The 21,187-nt window shown below is 39.9% G+C and overlaps 1 protein-coding gene across 2 annotated transcripts; it reads right to left on the reverse strand.

Annotated features, from left to right (window-relative positions):
• Positions 1 to 1,802: 1,802 nt before the first annotated feature.
• s100p (S100 calcium binding protein P) lies at positions 1,803 to 19,741 on the reverse strand. Of its 2 annotated transcripts, none has more exons than XM_082524447.1 (5): positions 19,650 to 19,741; positions 6,013 to 6,120; positions 3,453 to 3,623; positions 3,126 to 3,321; positions 1,803 to 2,969 (listed from the first exon to the last, which is right to left on the reverse strand). In XM_082524447.1, the coding sequence occupies exons 1-5, from the start codon at positions 19,697 to 19,699 to the stop codon at positions 2,685 to 2,687; spliced, it is 810 nt and encodes a 269-aa protein (XP_082380573.1). In that variant the 5' UTR covers positions 19,700 to 19,741; the 3' UTR covers positions 1,803 to 2,684. The 2 variants fall into 2 exon arrangements, with proteins under 2 accessions (XP_082380573.1, XP_082380574.1); XM_082524448.1 differs by lacking the exon at positions 19,650 to 19,741 and adding an exon at positions 17,705 to 17,734.
• Positions 19,742 to 21,187: the final 1,446 nt, after the last annotated feature.

Below are 21,187 nucleotides of genomic sequence, written 5' to 3' on the forward strand. Positions count from 1 at the left end.
GTCATAATTCTCTCTGTGAGGGAGGGGGTATAGCCCCCCCCCCCATGAGAGAGGCCAACATATAAGAGTTTGTGGAATGTTCTTTGTCTGTGTCTCTGTATGTAAGATGTAAGGGCGGCGGCCACGATTCAGAGATGGTCCAAGTGTTTCACTGGGAAGCTCTCTCCACATTGCAATGTGTTTATTAAACCCACTTCAAATCAAGCTCACTGGTTGTGTTGAAGGTTAGTGTTAAATTTTCCACAACACCTGAAATGCTGTTTTATACAAATTACTTTTAGGCCAATTTAGAAGCTCATATCTGCTTGTTGCATGACATTAACACCTGTAAAAATATCCAGCTCTATATTTTTGTTCTTGGACTCTTCTGTAGTGACTTTGCATCATTCACAGTTTTTTCCCCTCACAGTTTATCCTTTTACTCTACCTTTAATCAACTCTCTTCTGATTGGAAGCCCTCCCCCAACAGAAGGCTGTGGGTGCTGTTGGTGGGCGTGGCTTCTGTTTTCAGAACTAGTGTTCTGTGCCTGAAAAATGGGTGTTTGGAGCTGTCTGAAGCCTGAACTTAAATTACATGTACAATCGGTTGATCTGCAACCTAAAAACAGAAAACACATATAAGATGATATTACTGCAATTATTGACATTTTCAGAGTATTATGGAGGTGTGTACAGTGACCAAAATAAATGAATAAATAACAATCTTTATTAAACAGTCACCACTTCTTTTTGACAGGCAACTTGTGTTTATTTGGTAGTACAATCATTTATGCAACAAAATGTTAGAAAGAAAATGTAAAACCAAGTTGTTTGTAGTATAACATGTGAAGCTGTGACTCCTAATTAGGAGGCTGTAAAGGATTACCACCAATTTATCCTTTGTTCTAAAGTCAAAAAGAGTGAGATTAATGTGCTGTATTTGGTAAGCGAGCTCGGTGATTTAAAATAGATAAAAAATGTTCGGTTAATGGTTGATGATAAAGTTCATTGATAACCTTTCTGTTTACCATCATTCCTCTTAATTCCAGCTGTTTTCAGTTTATTTTAGTTTAACGACCATTTCCCATCTTCCTCCCACAGAATCATTAAAAACACATTTCAAAACTCACTTTACTTAACACTGTATAGCTGAATCAGTTCAACCTGATATGAAAAGGGAAAAAACAAAATCTCTCAGAGAGACTATATAACTTGCAAAATACCTGACTTATTGTGCAGAAAGAATTCTGGTTTTACATAAGTGTGGCTTTAAAAAATGACTGTCAGGGTTTGATTGTTTGCTAAAAGTAGATTTTTAAAAGACAAACATTATGGAAACCCAGAAATTCTGACATATTTGTTACTCCTCAGCTGTGAATAAATGAACATCAGACTCAAAATCTGCAAAAATTGTAAAATACCAAAGGCTTGAAGTGGTTTCAGAGTCATCAGCTGACTGAGGGAGCTATAAGAGCTGTTAGATTATTATATTATCTTATGCCACGTTATACCCCTAAAACCAAAAAAATAAGATTGTAAGATTTCAGGCAGCAGTCACTTCACCAAACCCCAACATGATTTCCAGTCAGTTTAAAAACCTACTTCTAAGAGACAAGACCGGTTAAGCATTAGCAGCCTTTGATATATGGAAACCACAATAATTTAAATAAAAAATTTGATACTAAGCTAAAGTTTAAGAACTAATCTGTTCTTAAGGAAATAGTTTGACTTTTTGGTCAAATAAGCTAGCCGGGGTTCACTGCTCACTAGAGCTGGCGATAAACACCGGACTCCCGGCACATCGTTTTCAGATCCCCGCTGTCTTTTGCTTTTCAGGTTAAACATGATATATAAGTCACTTAGATAACTTAAAACTGTTATTGTTTGGCTTTTTTCAGTGTTTTATTTGTTCCTGAGTAAATCAGTTTGGCTGAGATTAAAGTTATAGTTTTCACACAGCTGAATAAATCAGTCAAACAGAAAACCGATTAAACATTAGTGTGTGATGATCGAGAATTCACGCCAGTGTCCTGTTATATTTTAGGTAGAAAGGAGAAGACAGCAGAGTTTATTAAACTCCACCAAGACAGCTAGTGACGCAAAACTGAAGGCTAGACCGTCCAATTCACAGTCGCTCACTTCCGGCCTACCCGGCCTTCGGAGGACCGTGAAGGCCGGGTCCTCAGGAGGATGCAGCCTATGAATTTTTGACACCCCTAATGACTAGGGACTATGCTATGTCTGTATGCTAGTTTTTAAGCTAAGATGTTTATGTTACGTTTCCTTAGCATAAAGACAATTACAAATTTAAAAAGCAACTGGCAGGAGGGTTAATCTACACTTTTCTGAAACTTGGGTAGCTGTTTCACTTGCTTTGGCACTACAGCGACCTTCTCATCCAGCTCTTAGCAAAAAGGCTAATAAGAGTATTTGCTAAATTATTTAACAAATAGACATATAAAGCAGAACAGGCACTTAAATATGTATGTAACAAGTGACATAAGTAAAAATCCTGTGATTTACCCACAGGCTCCACTGGAGTCAAGCATAATAACAAAGAGAAACGCTTCTTTGTGATTGTCAGAAAATGTTCGAGTCATAGCGTGTCAGCTGCCACAGACAAACCACATCTCAGCCTTTTTGTGTTTCAGTCTTGACACCATGACTCTGCTTATTGCCCCTTGTCTTTGTAGCCTTGAAACCCTTCACCTCTTGATGCGGCTCAGTCTGTCGCACACGACAGACAGGTACTGAGTCAACTTCACCATGGCAATGATGACGCTTCCTCCAATCAAAGTGCAGGTGGGCCAGAAGAGGGAGTGGAAGACAGCGATCTGACTGTAGATTTGTGTCAGGATGGCGCTGTCTGTTTTGTCTGTGCGGTCCACGAAACACTGAAGTGTGTGCTGAGACCGAAGACGCTCGGAAATGTTCTGAACCAAGACCTGCATGGCTGCGTAGTCCTTACGGCACTTTGGGATGTAGAAGCACTGAACAGGATAGAAGAAGAGTGAAAGTAACAGCTGTGTTTGGTAACTCTTTTAGATTATGCTACTAGTGTAAAGTGTACTGCTGTTCTCTCATTTTTGCTGTGTGCTGTTTGGATGGAAAAGTGCACACCAAAGATGCCAGCAATTACTGAGTACCTCAGGGTTGTTGTCCTGCGTCTCCTCGTTATGGAACAGTCGTACCACTTTTCCAGATGAGTTAAGGCTGACGTACACCTGGAGACAAGGGTAGCGAGACCTTTTCCAGCACTCTGTTCCACAGCTGTATGAACAGTTCACATCCCAAACTATAGTGGAGTTGACAATAGTGCAGCTTGTCTCATCGGTCCACACGCTGGAGAAAAAGACAAAGACTCCACTTGATGTTATGAGGATATGCAGCAGAAAGTTTCCAAGGAAACTCCTCTGATAAGATTATTCGCAAGACCTTTCTTAAATATTACTGAAATTAATTCAGCCTATTACCTGTCAGAATAAGAGCGCAGGATGGTGATTCCCACAACAAAGTACATCATGATGGAGAAGAAGACCATGCTGAGGCCCAGCAGGATGGCTCTGTCCTCTCCTGCCCTCAGAGCTGTCACTGTCTTCCTCCTGTCCAGGACCTCATATTCACGAATCTTCTGGTAGATGGATCTAAAAAAGGTGAATATTGATGAAGCATCTCCTCCTAATTATAATTATAACAATAAGCAAGACTGAATTTAAAAATTAATTAATTAATTAAAAAATAAATAAATAAATAAATATATATATATATATACACATATACACACACACATATATATATATATATATATATATATATATATATATATATATATATATATATATATATCTGCAAGACCAGACTGACCAACCTGTGCACTGCCTGGATTGATTACAAGAAGGCCTATGACTCAATGCCCCACAGCTGGATACTGGAATGCCTAGAATTGTACAAGATCAATGGGACCCTAAGAGCCTTCATCAGGAACTCAATGGGGATGTGGCGTACAACACTAGAGGCCAACTCCAAGCCCATAGCACAAGTCACCATCAAGTGCGGGATCTACCAAGGAGATGCTCTGTCCCCACTGCTGTTCTGCATAGGCCTGAACCCCCTCAGTGAGATCATTAACAAGACTGGCTACGGATACCGACTACAGAACGGAGCAGTTGTCAGCCACCTCCTGTACATGGATGACATCAAGCTGTATGCCAAGAGTGAACGAGACATCGATTCACTGATCCACACTACCAGGCTATACAGCAATGACATTGGAATGTCGTTCGGACTGGAGAAGTGTAGTCGGATGGTAACAAAGAGAGGGAAGGTAGTCAGAACTGAGGGGATTGAACTACCAGAAGGCAACATTGCAGACATAGAGGACAGTTACAAGTACTTGGGGATCCCACAGGCGAATGGGAACCATGAAGAGGCCGCTAGAAAAGCTGCAACCACCAAGTACCTGCAGAGGGTCAGGCAAGTCCTGAGGAGTCAGCTGAATGGTAAGAACAAGATCCGGGCCATCAACACATACGCCCTGCCCGTGATCAGGTACCCTGCTGGGGTAATAGGCTGGCCAAAGGAGGAGATAGAAGCCACTGACATAAAGACAAGAAAGCTCCTTACCATGCATGGAGGGTTTCACCCCAAATCCAGCACCCTGAGGCTGTACGCTAAGCGGAAGGAAGGGGGCCGGGGACTGGTGAGTGTCAGCACCACAGTCCAGGATGAGACAACGAACATCCAAGAATACATTGGGAAGATGGCCCCAACTGACCGAGTGCTCAGTGAATACCTCAGGCAGCAGAAACCCAAGAAAGAGGAGGGAGACGAGGAACCATCATGGAAGGACAGGCCCCTGCACGGTATGTACCACCGGCAGATAGAGGAGGTGGCTGATATCCAGAAATCCTACCAGTGGCTGGACAAAGCTGGACTGAAAGACAGCACAGAGGCACTAATCATGGCAGCACAAGAACAAGCTCTGAGCACAAGATCCATAGAGGCTGGGGTCTATCACACCAGGCAAGACCCCAGGTGCAGGCTGTGTAAAGATGCCCCAGAGACAATCCAGCACATAACAGCAGGGTGCAAGATGCTAGCAGGCAAGGCATACATGGAACGCCATAACCAAGTGGCCGGCATAGTGTACAGGAACATCTGTGCCGAGTATAACCTGGAAGTCCCGAGGTCAAAATGGGAGATGCCCCCAAGGGTGGTGGAGAATGACCGAGCTAAGATCCTGTGGGACTTCCAGATACAGACGGACAAAATGGTGGTGGCTAACCAACCGGACATAGTGGTGGTAGACAAACAGAAGAAGATGGCCGTAGTGATCGATGTAGCGGTTCCGAATGACAGCAATATCAGGAAGAAGGAACACGAGAAGCTGGAGAAATACCAAGGGCTCAGAGAAGAGCTCGAGAGGATGTGGAGGGTGAAGGTAATGGTGGTCCCCGTGGTAATCGGAGCACTAGGTGCGGTGACTCCCAAGCTAGGCGAGTGGCTCCAGCAGATCCCAGGAACAACATCGGAGATCTCTGTCCAGAAGAGCGCAGTCCTGGGAACAGCTAAGATACTGCGCAGGACCCTCAAGCTCCCAGGCCTCTGGTAGAGGACCCGAGCTTGAAGGATAAACCGCCCGCAGGGGCGTGCTGGGTGTTTTTATATACACACACATATATATATATATATACATATATATATATATATATATATATATACACACACATATAAAAATGGCCTGTATTTGTATAGCGCATTTCTAGTCCCTAAGGACCCCAAAGCGCTTTACACAACCTGTCATCCACCCATTCACACACACATTCACACACTGGTGATGGCAAGCTACATTGTAGCCACAGCCACCCTGGGGCGCACTGACAGAGGCGAGGCTGCCGAACACTGGCGCCACCGGGCCCTCTGACCACCACCAGTAGGCAACGGGTGAAGTGTCTTGCCCAAAGGCACAACGACCGAGACTGTCCGAGCCGGGGCTCGAACCGGCAACCTTCCGATTACACACACATATCACACCTGCGATCAGATCTTCCATCTGTTGCTTTACTTCCTGCCCACAGAAACATTCTTTCTGAGGAACGCTCAAATTGTAGTCCACTGCTGCTGCCAGAGGTGCTGACCCAACTGTGAAACATACAAAAAGTAGCATTTAAGAACCAACACACCCTGCAAGATATAATTTCTATTGTCTTGACAGTTTTCTGGTCAGCTTCAGAAGGTATTTCTAGATTGATCTGTTGGTGTTGAATGCACACATTTAAAAAAGAAAGAAACAATACTTAGATTCTTACCAGCTGTGAAAGTGTGGCTGATACTGTATTGTGCGCATCATCACACATTTGAAAGTAGGAACTACCACAAATGCGTTTGTCATTACATTAGTGGGTGTTTGCCTGTCTGTGAACAGAAGTTCGGTGTGTACTAGGATTTGTCCTAGCTAATTACTCTTCTATATTTCCAATCCAACCCAGTCTCACAGCAAAACATGTAATACACACGCCAGACCTCCGTGTCTATTTCACGCTGCATTACCACCAGGGGGAGATAATATATTTAAAATCAAGAAGTTGGAAGTAAGCAAAAACATATGAAGTGCATTCCAGGGTCCTTAATTGCCAGAAACAATTAAACTAGGAGGCTACTATGTATACATGAAAATACTGTAATAATGTGTGTTGAAACACTTTCCCATGATTATTTTCATGTTGGCTTGAAATATGATATCTCCCTCTGCTGGTTCTTCTGCATGCTTGTCTGTTTCACACTTTACTTCTCTAAAGTGTGAAATGGACACAGTGGACTGGCGTGTCTATTACACATTTTGCTGCGATATCAGGTTGCCCAATTCCAATTCCTAATCCCAGAGGGCTAATTGGTAGCCCAAGTCAAATAATGACTTGTAGACAACTCTGCATTTCTGTAGACAATCGTACCTCAACCATTCATACTATAGTCACAAAGCCTTATAGGAATGTAGCTGGCTTTAACATGAAAATGAAGCTGAAGATGGGCTTATTTTAGTTGAAAAGTCACTAGTATCGCAGTTGGTGTGATCCTATCATGAGTAGGGATGGGTATCGTTTAGGTTTTATCCGATACCGGTGCCAAACCGGTACTTTTGAAACGGTGCCGGTGCTTAAACAGTGCTCAAACCGGTGCTTAAGGAATGGAGAACACACACTTTGTCCAAAAACCTCTCATGTTTTCCACTTTTTCTTTGGTCATTTTAGCCTTTTTGGCCAGGGTGAAGGGAGCATCTGCCATCAAACAAGAAGACAGCCGCATGTAGCTATGATGATGTTTGCTAGTTCACCTTACATGCATTAATGTAATAACGTGGTTAGCCTACTCAACGTAAAATACACACGAACAACATTAAGCGACTCACACAGAGAAGAACGGCTGCTGCTGCCATCATCATCCGTCATCATTTCTGCTACACTGGCAGGGCTAGGGGCCAGGACTCTCCTCTAACTCCGGGCCCGATAACAGGCACCACACCCGCAGTAGATGTGCTCGGTGTGAGGTCTTGCAGCAAGCTATCAAATACGGCGCATTTCTCGGCTTTTTTAAAAAAAACGCTATGCGTCGCCAGGTGTTTCATCAGATTTGAGGTGTTACCTCCTTTGACAGTATCACAGTATCAGCTTAAAGCACTTGTTGCAGGCTGCTGAGTTTGCATATTTTGCTGTGAAGTACAGCCAGACTTTGACCACTTCGCCTTGGACATTTTTAATCTGTAGCTCTGCTCTAAAAGAACCGCCTACTATCCTCGGAGACGTAAAATGATTGGCTAGAATCTAAAGCGTATCACAGCTCAGGAAAAGAAGCACCGAAATAAAGCACCGAAATGTGCGCTGCTTTTCGGTCTGGTTACTACCGTTTATGTCAGAACCGGTGCCATCATGGCACCGGATACCGGTACCCATCCCTAATCACGAGACAGTCTTTAGAGACAAAACATGTCTTGAATACTATGTTTCCAAGGCATTACTGTACTGCAGCAAACATCAGTAGGTGAGAGCAACCCCAGCTGTTTACCATGTGTGTTCACATCATGGTAAACAGCTAGAGACCCAGTTACATTAAATGCTGACACACCCAAGTTTATTCATCAGTCATTAATAAGAGTTTCAAGCTTGCTGTGAAAGGTATATGTGTGTAGCGTGTGGTGTTCTAGGACAGTAAAAGGTAAAGGTTTGCCTTCATGGCAACAACATCCATGCAGGGAGGATGTTTAATGCAGGATTTTCATGCAGGAGACTGGGATTTGTGCCCCATGAAACCAAAAGTCTGTGTAGACTTATTACTGTAAGACTTATTATTCACACAGTAGGTGTGTCCAGGGTCACATTTTTTAAATATTTTTACAGATCTTTTAACATCAGTTGTGCTAGTGTTAAAACAATATTTTTTATTGCTAATACCTGACAAGGACATGCAAGATTGCATTAAATTCATCAGTTCGCCTGCAGTTTCTTTTTACGCTGTAAGCTAAAATAAGTATGAATGGCACTTGTGTCTGTGCACGTGTCTTAACTGAGAACATATGTGGGTCTGATTTATGAGTAATGAACGTGTTGACTGACTGCATGCCTACGCAGGGTGCCCTGTGTGTCTTCGAGTGTTATATTTGTCAGCTATTTGGACACTTATGTCTGTAAATTAATGGAAAAACTCCACGGTCACACATGAAGTGGTATGTGGACACACTGCCCACTCCACATTGCACCCATTCCTGTGCAGTTTAAGACCTCCTGCACAAATAGACACCACACTGTCCGTAAAAGCCGACGTCACCAAGGTCAGACACCATTCTCACCTGAACCAGAAAGAAACATTATATTATGTAAATGCTAGTGTCGTTTTATAAGTTATAGCACCATTTTATAGTTTAGAAGATATGATCCAAGTAAGAGGTGTGCCCAGGAGATGAGATAGAGAGCAGAAATACAGACAAACATTTGCAAACCATTAATAGGTTGACTGAAAAGCTCTGTAAGAATGCACAGCAAGTCAAGGACATGATCCCTCCAGGATGTTCACAAACATCTGAAGACTTCATGACCAAAACCACAGAGGATTCACCACAAGTTGCAAACCTCTGGTGTCACGGTCGATCTGTTTGTTATTGGAGTTTTCCTGGTTTCTATAAATACAAAGTAAAGGCTTTTGGTTTGGGGTTGTTTCTTTGTACCCCGGCCTCAGTTATGTTGCCTTTTATATTGTTCTGATTTAAATATGGTTTCCCTTGATTTCTTTGTATTTCAATAATTATTGTACTATCATGAGTTTGTTGATATTTTAATATTCTAGTTTCTGTTAGTACCTATGGTTATTTTATTGGGTTCCTTGTATTTTGATTTATTGGTTATGCCAATAAGTCTGTGCTTAGTCACTCTGGCCTGCCCTTGTCTTCGTTCTTTGTCAGAGCATGTGTTCCTTGTGGTTCCCTGATATTTTTGGATTTCTGTTTGTTGCCATTTTGGACTTAGCCTTTGGTCTTGGTTTGGACTCTGGATTCAGTGTGAATAAAAGGCTCACCTTTTGTTAGCCCAGCCTGCATTTGGGTCCTAAATCATAATACATGTCAGATGGTAAGCCTTAGCTACAGAAAAACAGGATGCAGTCCACAAAAAGATTCAAAAACAACCTGATAGAGCACTATAACATTTTTTAAGTTTTCTGTGAGCTCTTAGGGCAGAAGCAGAAAAAAAATAAAGCTAAAGAGGTTCATGTTCATCTTGTGTTTTTCAATTTATATACAAAAATTGTTTCAGAGACGAGAACAAGCAGAGAAGCAAATCTGCTGTTTGCACCTGTCTACTTAAACAGAAGTGGTCAACATGACAGCGCTTAATATTGACTAAAGCATGCTTCATTACATTGCACACAGTCTGTTAAAAAATCGGGCAATGGCTGATAAACCATGGGTGCCTGAGTCTCAATATTTACTTATCTTGTAGGTGTGTGTTGTACTGTTGGTTGAGGTGAACAGTTTCAGACCAGCTTTTTAGCACAGCACTGTGGGGCTCTTAGTGGCAGCTTAGCGACACTTTACCTTCACTGAAGTCTACTCTGACGATAAGACGATCAGTGGTGGGAAATGTCAACACTGGAAGCAAAGAATCCCGTTTTATGACTGAAATGTAAACCACGGCCTAAATCAGAGGTTTCCAACCTGAAGACGGAGGTATTATTCCAGACAAAAGGTAAGATATACTTCCTTTATGTTGCTGTTTCACAGCATTAAACACAGCTCTTAACAGAGCTTTAAAACAGTAAACGCTTAATAAAATAAATACACTATAACAAGGCAAAATAGCTTAATCAGGTAAAACTTATATAGAAGAAGTGAAATTAATATAAAATTTAAGAACTTCTTCGAAGAAAGTGTAAATATAATATAAAAAGGGCTTAATAATTAATAACACATAAATTCACGTATTGTGGTATGAGGTGGTAACGTATATGTCTCTGTCTGTGGCAGAGAAGATGAGAGCCATCAGATATAAAATAACTGGCTGACATTTAATGTGTAAATATTTGTCTATTTTAAATTCAGCTTTTGCTTGAAAATGCAAATAAAGTAACAATACTTTTACTTGAGTTCAGTATCCCAGGACTAACACAGACAAATATGCTATATTGTAACAAATAGTTCCATACTGATGGTGGTTTAAATGAAAATGCTAAATCTAGAGAAGAGGATGCATTGCTAAGATTTTATGGCTCCCACCTGAGCAGTGATGATGAAACAGAGCTCACCTGATTTCTGACGGCGGTGTTGGATAAAAGTCAATGGTCAGACTGTCGGAGCAGTTGTCCCCTACCATGTCACCTTATGCTTCACAACACCTTCACCCATTGGATAATTTAGCTCTTTATCTAAAGACTAGATCTAATGCTATGACTGATGCCTTTCAGGAAGCCTCAGCAGTGCTTTAATTTCTCAGTAAAACCCAACAAGAAGAATACAGTTACCGGTGTCAGAGACAATGAAATAATTTTCTCGTACATAAAGCTCCTGTTGCTGTTTTCAAATTGTCATTAATGTAGTTTTCTGATCGATTGTTCTAAAAATAAAAAACAGCACAGACCCCCCCTTCTCTGTGTCTGGGGCGAACGAAGCCTTGTGGCTCTGTTTTTGACTGCTGCTCTGTCTGATGGGTCAAATCTCAGTCACTGAGCTTACATCATCCTCATCTGCATGTTTTAGGGTGGTTGTGGGAGGTGTCCGTGCTGCATGGAAGGGAGGGGCACTGTCAAGTCTCTAAGTCATGGCTTCTGGTGCCACTTTGGTCATGTTGGATTTTGAAATGAGCACATTAAAGCAGTTTTTATTTTTTTTTAGGTTTTCAAAAACAGAGAGCGAATCATTCTAAGCAGTGAAGATCCTGCTGAAAATCTGCAAACGCTGTACTGCAAGAATCATGATGTGGAGCATAAACCATGATGGCTGCCATTAATACCATCTACTGCTAGTGCTTAGGACTCTGTCAGCACTTTATGATGCTTAGCTACATATCTCAGGAGTATGACTGACAGAACACTGACTGACTTTGCCCTGATGGACCTGATTTATGATGCGGAACCTGAAGCTTTAGTGGCAACTGGGGAATGCAGAATGGATAACAATTGAAATTGTTAGGAAACAGTTTGAATTTTATTTTTCAGTCACACTTTTTGGCTGCATATTATAGCAAATTGGTTTGGTCTTGGTGTTGCGTATAGTTTATCCTGTCTTTGTGCCTGTTTTATGGCAATCCTGAAACATCAATATCCCATTTAACTGGCCATGTTGTTGAGCTTTCTTTTGCTCTGCTGTGTTGAGTGCTGCTAGGCCTATCAACATTTTAGATATATTTTTGTTCTAATGGAAAGGTTAGTGCAGCTTTCAGAAATGAAAGCACAAGGCCACTGGGTTTAACTAGAAACAATTTTACAATTAGTTCTCATTCTTAGTATATTATGGCTCCTCTGAAACAAAGACATTGTGGAATTGGCTTTAACTTGTATTCTTTCTAATGACCAGCTGTAGGTTACAAAGAGTTGTCTAACTGTATAAAAATCTACAGCAAGATTAACATCCGTCTCCAAATGCTCTGTAATTCTGGTAAATAATTCCCACAATGCATTGAGTATTTCTTCTTCAGTCACTTTTCTCACTTACTATGTGTTAATAGACCTCTCTGCACTGAATCGTACTTGTTATTAATCTCCGTCTGTCTTCTGCAGCATGTCTTCTATCCCGTCTTCCTTCTCTCAACCCTCAACCCCTCCCTGAGCCTGGTCCTGCCGGAGGTTTCTTCCTGTTAAAAGGAAGTTTTTCCTTCCCACTGTCCCCAAAGTGCTTGCTCATAGGGGGTCATATGATTGTTGGGTTGTTCTCTGTATGTATTATTGTAGGATCTAACTTACAATATATAAAGCGCCTTGAGGCAACTGTTGTTGTGATTTGGCGTTATATAAATAAAATAAAAATGAACTGAATTTAATTGAATTATGGTTGATACCTTGGGAGTGTGGAGCATCTTCTATTTCTTAGTCAAATATACGTCTCACTCATCTTTCCTGGCTTTGGAACATGCTGATGACACTATGCTCAGCTTGAGGCTTCACACAAGCGCTTCACAGACTAGTGGGCGCTGTCATGGTGGCTCTGTCAATGTTTTTTATGCAGTCTGTATTCCAGCCCAAGGTGCTTCGGAGAGTAGGAAAATTTATGTTAATATTATAAAAAAAAAAATTAAAATACGAAAACAATGAATAGAACTTTGTAAGAATAGAAACCTGGAGAAATTATGCTGCAAGCAATACTAGACTATAGAAACCACTGACGACCAAACTGGAAATGAAATGCTTAAATTATAAAACTTACTGCATCGTATTTGTTTTTAGAGTTTTTATTATGTTATTTTTGATTCAATTATTCTAGTGCTTTTTCTCAATCTTATACAGTATTGTAACTGACTGATTTCTTTCATAATTTTCTTAATGCTGTTTTTTCTATACTGCCCTCATCTAATGTCTGGCACCACACAGAGTGTGAGCATGTGACATGCTCTGAGTTTGACCTTTAAGTGACAGATATTTGAAACAACAGCTTTGTATATGTATATATAATAAAATAATGTAATATAATAAAATAAAATAAAATAAAATAAAATAAATCAATAGATTAAGATGTTATTACACATGTATAGAACTAGACTAAAAGCAATATTTGCAAAATAAAAACTATGGCTGAGGTGTTCTCAGCTATTGCACTGTATCCATGGGTCATGTATTAGTATCATGTGCATTGTGAATTTAATCTGATGGCAGTTGGTTTTAGGTAATCCTAAAAATCTGTATATTATAAAAAGCAGAAACTCATTGTTATTTTTCCACTACGTCTGTTAAAAAGGTCATGGCCAGCATGTCCACCAGAGGAATGTAGTCTTATGTGGTCAAAAATACTGCCATGAACACGTGCTCGGACTTGGTGCCTACATATTACTGTCCTCATGTACATGATGCACACACACACACGTGCTGGCGTCATCTCAAGCAGGTCATAACCTAAGCACTTGTCTCTCTTTGACAACTTAAACCTCTCAGTGTTCCTGGAAGGCAGGAGCGTCAGGTGGTGTAGCGATACCACAGGTGCTGCCATTCTCTGTGACAGGGTTAGACACAGAGGCATGCCTACACGTACACACACACACACACACACACACAAAACCCCTAAATCACTTCTTCACTCTTAAATTTAATGGTTTCTGTAATGTGCACTCGCTTTCTGTCACCACAGAGTGACCATGAAAACAGATTTATGTTGCCACTGAGGGTGTGTCTCAGCAGTGATGTCATGGGTCTGTTTCTGGAAGGTTATTCGGATGGCATCTGTTCAGTGTGTGTAATCTGCAGTTGTCTTTTTTCTGAGTGGCGGCTGAGCAGACCGTGAAAGCATAACACAGCTGTTCAGCTTTGTTTAGAATTGAAATTCTGCACTCTATAGCTTGTAAAATACGTACTGTGACTGAAAGAACTAATAAAAGAGGAATAAACAGTAAATTCAAATTCAAAATTCAAATTCAAATTCAAATTCAAATTCAAATTTTATTTGTCACGTACACAGTCATACACAGTACGATATGTAGTGAAATGCTTGGACAAAGTAGTAAAGATGTGCTTGTGATGTTAAGCCCAGGTGGATGGCCATGTTGTCCCCAAAAGCAACTAATTGTTTATGGCAAGGTCATTTATGCTAAATGGTTATTGTGACAGGATTGTTTTCACCTAGGTTGAAATCATTCTGCATTGATGCATATCTTTTTGAACATTATCTATTTGTCTTTTTTTCCCTTTAACTGACCCTCATCAGTTAGAAGGCAGATTTGAAACATGAGGCAAGAGAAGCTATGGTGGCATTCATCTTCCTATTTGGAAGTAGACCAGGGGCATTACAGTTATGTGGCATGTGCTTTAGCAATAAGGCTTACGTCAAAGGGTACATTGAATTTCAAATGTTTCACTTTTATAGTAACTGCTCGAAGTAGTGCTCCCTTGCTTGTTTCATAATTGCAGGAACTGAGGATCATTGTAGTTCTTAGAACTCTGTTTACAGGGTCTTTTCCCCTTGACTTTAAAAATGGAGGTGCAATGTGATTGGTTAAGCAAGTGTATGTTGTTTACTTGAAGGCACAAATGCAGTAGCCAACCACTAAAATTTTATCCATGTAACAGTTGTTTATTTAGCCTTAAAATATAATAAAACAAGAAGAAATTAACCAGCTGTGAAGCCCTGACAAAGACGTGTGACAGTGGGAAGGAAGAACTCCCATTTAACAGGAAGAGACAGGACCAGGCTCAGGGAGGGAAGCAAAGCAATGTAGCGCAAACAAGATTACAGCAAGGTACGTATTAGAAATCAGCGGTTGGCTATTACATAACTGGCTGACAAGCAAACAGAAAACATGCTTCAAACATATGTAGCTTTCATTGAATTTTCCTTTAAATCAAGAACTAGGTGAAATGGACAATATTGGTTGACTTCAATGGTGGATACTGAAGTCCATAGCTCAATTTGGTTTTGCATAACGCCCTATTTGCAAGGCATCAGAGACCATTCCTGAGAAAAAGAAACCTCCATTCCCGACCCATATCTGTGTTTCATGCTATGCACATTTTAATCCAATTTACTGAAAAATCTCTCTGAATTTAAAATTTTGAAAGTGTCTGGTACACTCAACTAGACATCTCATGTTACTAATAGGCTGCCAGATAATAACTGTTGAGTCACTTGAAAGACATTAAGATGTTCCTTAATGCATGCTGCCATCCATCTCATCCGTCTCATCATGCTTTAAGATTTTACTCTTATAATGGAAATGGAGCTTTCCATTTGTTTGAATGGGTCCCTGTGGTGTGTAGAGATGTGAGTCACGGTTTTTATAAAGAAACGCAGCCTCTCTAAACCTTGAGTTGGAGAGAGGCAGAAAACGTGAGCAGAGAAAACAAAAAACAACCTCAAATCACCAGGTCACTATTTGTCATTTGGGACTAATAGCCATTGCAGGATCTCCTGTTTTTGGTATAATAAGGGAGGTAATATGTGGTCTTTATAAACAGTAAACACATGTGGGATGACATTCACAGGTCATCCGAGCAATTATTATAAATTAGTAGATCTGATGATTCTAGGTAATAATAGTCCGGTGAGATTTGTAAGATAAAATTGCAAGTTCATAACTTCTTCATATCCTGATAATCGAGGAAAAATGAATCTTCCCATTGAATGTTATTTGCGATTTCCTTTCTCTGTGGAGCTAAAAGAGGCCACCCAAACACATGAGATATCAATGGAAAGACCAGGATGTCCTCTATTTAGTCCATCAGGACTTATTAGGATAGCTCAAATAAGTCAAAAGATATAGACCAAAAACAAATGTTTATTACAGAGGACATAAATGAATGGGCTGGTTCTCAGGAGAATATAAACAAACAATAAACCACATGATAATATGAACATTCACTGTTTTTCTCATCCTGTAGGTGAAAAAGTGAAAGAGATGGTAAAGCAGTGTGATTTACTGTAGACTGGATTAAAGATGCTTCATCTGGCACATATTTTGTTGTGACTGTTACAATGACTGCTAATAGAGCAGTGCAGACAGCTGGTGTTAATGGCTGAGAACCAGACTCCGCGGCTCCTCACGGCAAGGTAATATTAATGGAATGATCCAGACTGCTGGAAAGTCATTTTGCTGCTGTAATTAAATTAACAGCTACACTTTACAGTAGCTCTGTGGTGGCATCATTCAGTCCAAATATGGAGAAAACATTTTGAGACTATATCAAATTTATATTTTTATTTTTATTTGTTTCCTCATGCGTATATTCAATTCTTAAAAATGTGACACTGAAGGCAGCAAAATTTATGTTCTCGTGTGGACAGGAGCTATGAGGACATGAAGTCTTATCACATTTGAAGTAATGGTGAACAAAGGGAGAAGGAGAAAACAAACAAACAGACTCAAACTTGAATTATGAAAGAAAAAACAACTTCTTTTTTTTAGAAATATAACAACCGTTTGTACAATTTGTAGTTTGTATGAGCAGGCTTTATAGTCGCCATGACCACCAACAGCTACAAATGTCTTATTTGCATGCTAACATTTGTATTAATCCGTGTTGTCTTCATATATAGACAGAAAAATGTAGGTTTGGTTAAAAAAAAGTCCCAAAACATTCACAATTGACTTGCTGAAAGATTCAAAAAGCTCCACAGAGCTGAGAATAGAAAATTAATAATAATAATATTATTCTCTGTGGGTTTGTCACTGTGGGTGACCTCTTTCATACTGAACAGAGTCATTTGATCATTAATATAAATCATTAATACAGCCGCTATAACTAATTTAAAATATAGAGCAACCTTTAAATCAGAAGTCTTTTCTCATCTCTAGCTCCTGGTTAATATGTCATATTTTCACCATAATAGAAGGCCACTAGAATGAGTCCTACAATAGAGAAAATTAATTTGCATTTGACACTTTACATTACTTTACCTTTAATTACCCAGTTGGTGACTTTTGACGGTGTTTGAGTGGAAAAATGAGACTACAGGAGCTGTCAAGGACAATCAGCAGCATTGTACCAAACACACAAGCTTAGTGGTGCCAATGCTGAAGTCGTGCAAGCGTGTGATTTGTTTGTAGCCCCGTGTTAGCATTTTATTGCAGGCAAGTACATTTCTGCTTGACTATCATAGAGGTTGCATTAACTTGTGATGATAATCTAGCTGAACCAATCAGAAAACACACCTTAACACCCTGCTATAGAAAGCCTTTATGTATTTTTTTCAGTGTTTAATTTAAACATTGTTCCTCAGCCGGGCTGATACACAAACATCGACTCAAATGATCAAGCTTCACATCAGACTTTACAACCGTCATAAAAGGAATAGCATCTCTTTGTTTTCTTATCAGTGATTGACAAAGGCAGTTTTTACACAGCTGAGACAGAGGTACTTCACTTAGTGTGGAAACTGCTCTGATGCCAAGATTGCATCTCTGTCATATTCAATAATCCCAACCCCCTCTGAAACCTTTAGCAGTGTAATCAAACACCTTCCTAATCCACAAATATATCACCAGAGGACTCAATAGCTTCACAAACAGTTGTTCACCTTGTCTCAGTTTCATAAATTGTCTGAACTTACCTTCAAACGCAGCTGCAGTCAAAAAGTTTCCTGGCTAGGTGAACATTTTGCATTTAATATCCAAGGCTTCATCAAATAAGAGTCCTCTAGACTGAGCCAACAGGCGGTCCATGTCTATGAGGCATGGAGCAGCTCTGGCAGCCTTCAGCATGCCTCCCATACTGCAGACTGAACAACAGCCAGAGGAGCCACACTGCCCCTCACTGCTCCCACTAATAATTAGTGTGTGATGATGATTGTGGGATTTAGGAGAGAGAGGGTGTTTGGTGCAAAGGGAAACAAGAGTGAGTGACAGGAAACGAACTAAGAGGTGAAAAAAGAACAACTAAGGTGATGGGGAAAATATCTCTTAGAGAGTCTGCCATGTTAATCTTTATAGGAGCAATTATTCTAGATGTTTCCTGAAACATCTGTCAGCTGCTAGATGCTGATCAATGAGTCTGGGGCAATCTGGGCTATCTGTGCTGCTGGGTGCCCTAAGCTGTTTAGGCCTTGATGATTAGTTATTTGGTTCTAAATCAAGACAGTTAAATTAAAGGGGACCAGTGTTGGGTGTAATGCACTACAAAGTAATAGATTACGTTTTTGTTAAGACAGCAGTGCAACTCATTATTATACTAAATTCAGTAATCAGAATACAATTCCGATTATATTTGTACTCTTGTTACAAACAGCTTCAGATATTTGCACACAGGCCGCTGTTTTCCGGACATACAAAAACAAACACATCACTGGCTTTCGAAAATATCTGCGCAGACCGCATGTTAACACAAAGCTATTGAAAAGCCCAGAGTGATGTTAAAGCTGAGTGGATACCAATTCCAGCCCAGCAGCCAAAGCCTGATCTTCAGCAGGCAGTGATGAGCAGGCAGTCTGCCCTCCCTCTCTCCCAGCACTGGTTTCTACAGTAGAACACAGTGGTGATTGTTTTGAAGTGTCTTCGGGCTGGTTTTCAATTTTTCTTTGTGCTAAAGCTTCAACACAAAAGAAATATTGTATGTATGGGCTCTTTAGGATAGGGACTGGTGTTAGTATGTGTCACAATGCATGTCAAGCCAGAGAGTTGGTTAGAGAGTAACACAAAAGTAATGTAATGAGTAGTAACACAAAGTCACAAAATTACTTTCTTGGTGAGTAATTAAGTAAAGGAATACATTAAATATGTGTAATACATCAAAGTCACATTAAACAGGGCCAATATTTCAGATAATAAAGTCAGGAGATGCACAGTTATTTGCTCAGAGCAGGAAGCTCAGTAATCAAATGGCTCTAAATTTACACTTTACAATTTTCAGGTAGTTTTTTTTTTCTATTCTTGACTGTGTTTGATGTCATTGAGTGGGGGTGTGCTTGATATGGTGATCTCAGATACACAGCACTGGCTATCAACACAGAAGAAGAAAAATAAGCATTATTTTGAACTGTGAATAGTGCAAAGCTACTCTAAGAGAGTCCAAGAATAAAAGGTTCAGAGTCTTTAAAGACAGTACTCATGGTCAGGTACTACCTATTCATGATTATGTGATGGTGTTATTACAACTGAGCCTCTTAACATTAAACAGACTCTCATCCCATCCATCCATCTCTACATGGCTATAACTAATCCATGTTGAGAAAAAATACTATTACTAGTATTATTATTGTTGTAATATAATTATTTTCCAAGAACATTAAAGATTATTGTTGAAATTCTATTATTAAAAAACAAATGTGTGGAATGAGAGACATCTAAATGTGGATGTGGATGTTTAGGTTCTATAGAAAAGTTTTTTCCAGTACATGTGTTAGTCAGATTCTCATAATCTGACAGTAAAACATGTATTTTATTTGTGTCATATAAACATAAAGCTAAAAAGAGTGAAAAGAGTTTTTAAAAAAAAAAAAAAAAAAGGAAATGCGTATGATCTGGTCTGGACCGAAAGGAGAAACAGAGCAGTGATCTCACCGTGGGGTGCAGTGGATGGTGGTCTTTCTGAAGGTCCTCTGGTGTAGCATGCTGTTGCTGTGTTTATGACTGACTGAGTAGCTGTGGACTGGCTTCACAGTTAGTCCACACAGTCAGTGAACTATGATATGAGGTCCACAGGAAGAGGCGGAATCTTATAAACAAACAGAGAAAGAATCGTAGGAAGTGGAAGCTTTGGTCACCTTCCTGGTAGTGAAAGATGTGCAATTGCAACTACAGCCTTCCATCCAGTGAAAGTTGACAGTTTAATGCAAATTTTTTCACAGTTATTCAAAATTAAAAAATTTTTTTGCATACTTGATGCTTTAAGCTTGAGCTCTATAACCCATATTTTATTCACAACAGAACATAGGGGGGGGAAATACACTTTTAAGAACATTTTCGCTCATTTTCAATTTGATGGCAGCAGCACACAAAAGTTGTGACAGCTATGTCGCATCGCCTTTTCTACTTCAGTGTGTAAACATCTGGGAACTCGGGAGATCAGGACTTTTGAGCGACGATCGTTATCCCATTCTGGTCTGACAGTTTTTTACTTTTCTGGGTGATAGGCTCGAATATCATAGGCATCCAATACTGAATTACAGCATTTCTCGAGATTCTCAGAATTTTTTGATGATATTTTATACTGCAGATGATGAGATATTTCAAAGTCTTCACATTATACATTGATGAATATTATTTTTGAAACAGTTCCACAACTTGCTGTTTTTTGTAGATGCACTGAACCTCTGCCAATTTTTACTTCTTTTTTAATTTTTATTTTTTTTAACCAGCAGCAGGCAAAGACCAACTTGTTTGCTCAGTCACGCTACAATAATAATAGGATGGCAACCTTCATGAAACTAGGAAACGTTTATGGTCCAATTACTGAATTGAATTTTATTTTTGTGAGAGAACAATTGCAGGTAGCTGCACTGTTCAACTGATCACCGAGAGGTTGAGGATACAAGACCCTCAACTTCTGAGCAACCACTTTTGATTGCAAGTCGACTGCACAGACATGGTCTGGCTCAGACTTAGATTGCGAATGTCTGTAGCATCACGCGCACTTTCAGCACAGACAGCGGGTACATTTATAATTTAGCAACTGTTACAATCTTCCTTTTAGAAAATTAGCTAATAGCAGCCTTGGCTTATTAATCAATTAGATTGCTTAATGATTGTAACATTATTTCAACGGTTCAGCAGTGTATGCATCACAGTATGAATTTTATTTCATGAATGAGAACATATGTTTTTAATAGGATGTTTTTTGGAATCTCTCTCGCTTGCGGAAGCCACACAAGGGACAGCCAATCAGAAGAAAGTGCACTTTTAGGAAAGAGGGGGCTTTTAAACAAAAAAGGCTCAATGCTTATTTCAGACACAGACCTTAATCGCTGCATAATTCACTTTTTTAAAAGCTTTGAATCACTGAAGGCTGTTGTAGAGCCACAAGTTCACAAGGTAAAATTTGTGGAATACTTCTTTAATTTAAGTTACTTTAAAAAACAAAACTGCATTACATGTGGAAA

This window comes from Aulonocara stuartgranti (genome assembly GCF_965226115.1).
Source record: "Aulonocara stuartgranti genome assembly, chromosome: 23".
Lineage (NCBI taxonomy): Eukaryota > Metazoa > Chordata > Actinopteri > Cichliformes > Cichlidae > Aulonocara > Aulonocara stuartgranti.

Coding starts and splice junctions, on each gene's coding strand:
- s100p (XM_082524447.1), bottom strand. CDS start 19,699: ATGCTACACCAGAGGACCTTCAGAAAGACCACCATCCACTGCACCCCA. Junction 6,121..19,649: donor ACCATCCACTGCACCCCACG/GTGAGATCACTG, acceptor TATGTTTCACAG/TTGGGTCAGCACCTCTGGCA. Junction 2,970..3,125: donor CGCAGGACAACAACCCTGAG/GTACTCAGTAAT, acceptor TATCCTGTTCAG/TGCTTCTACATCCCAAAGTG.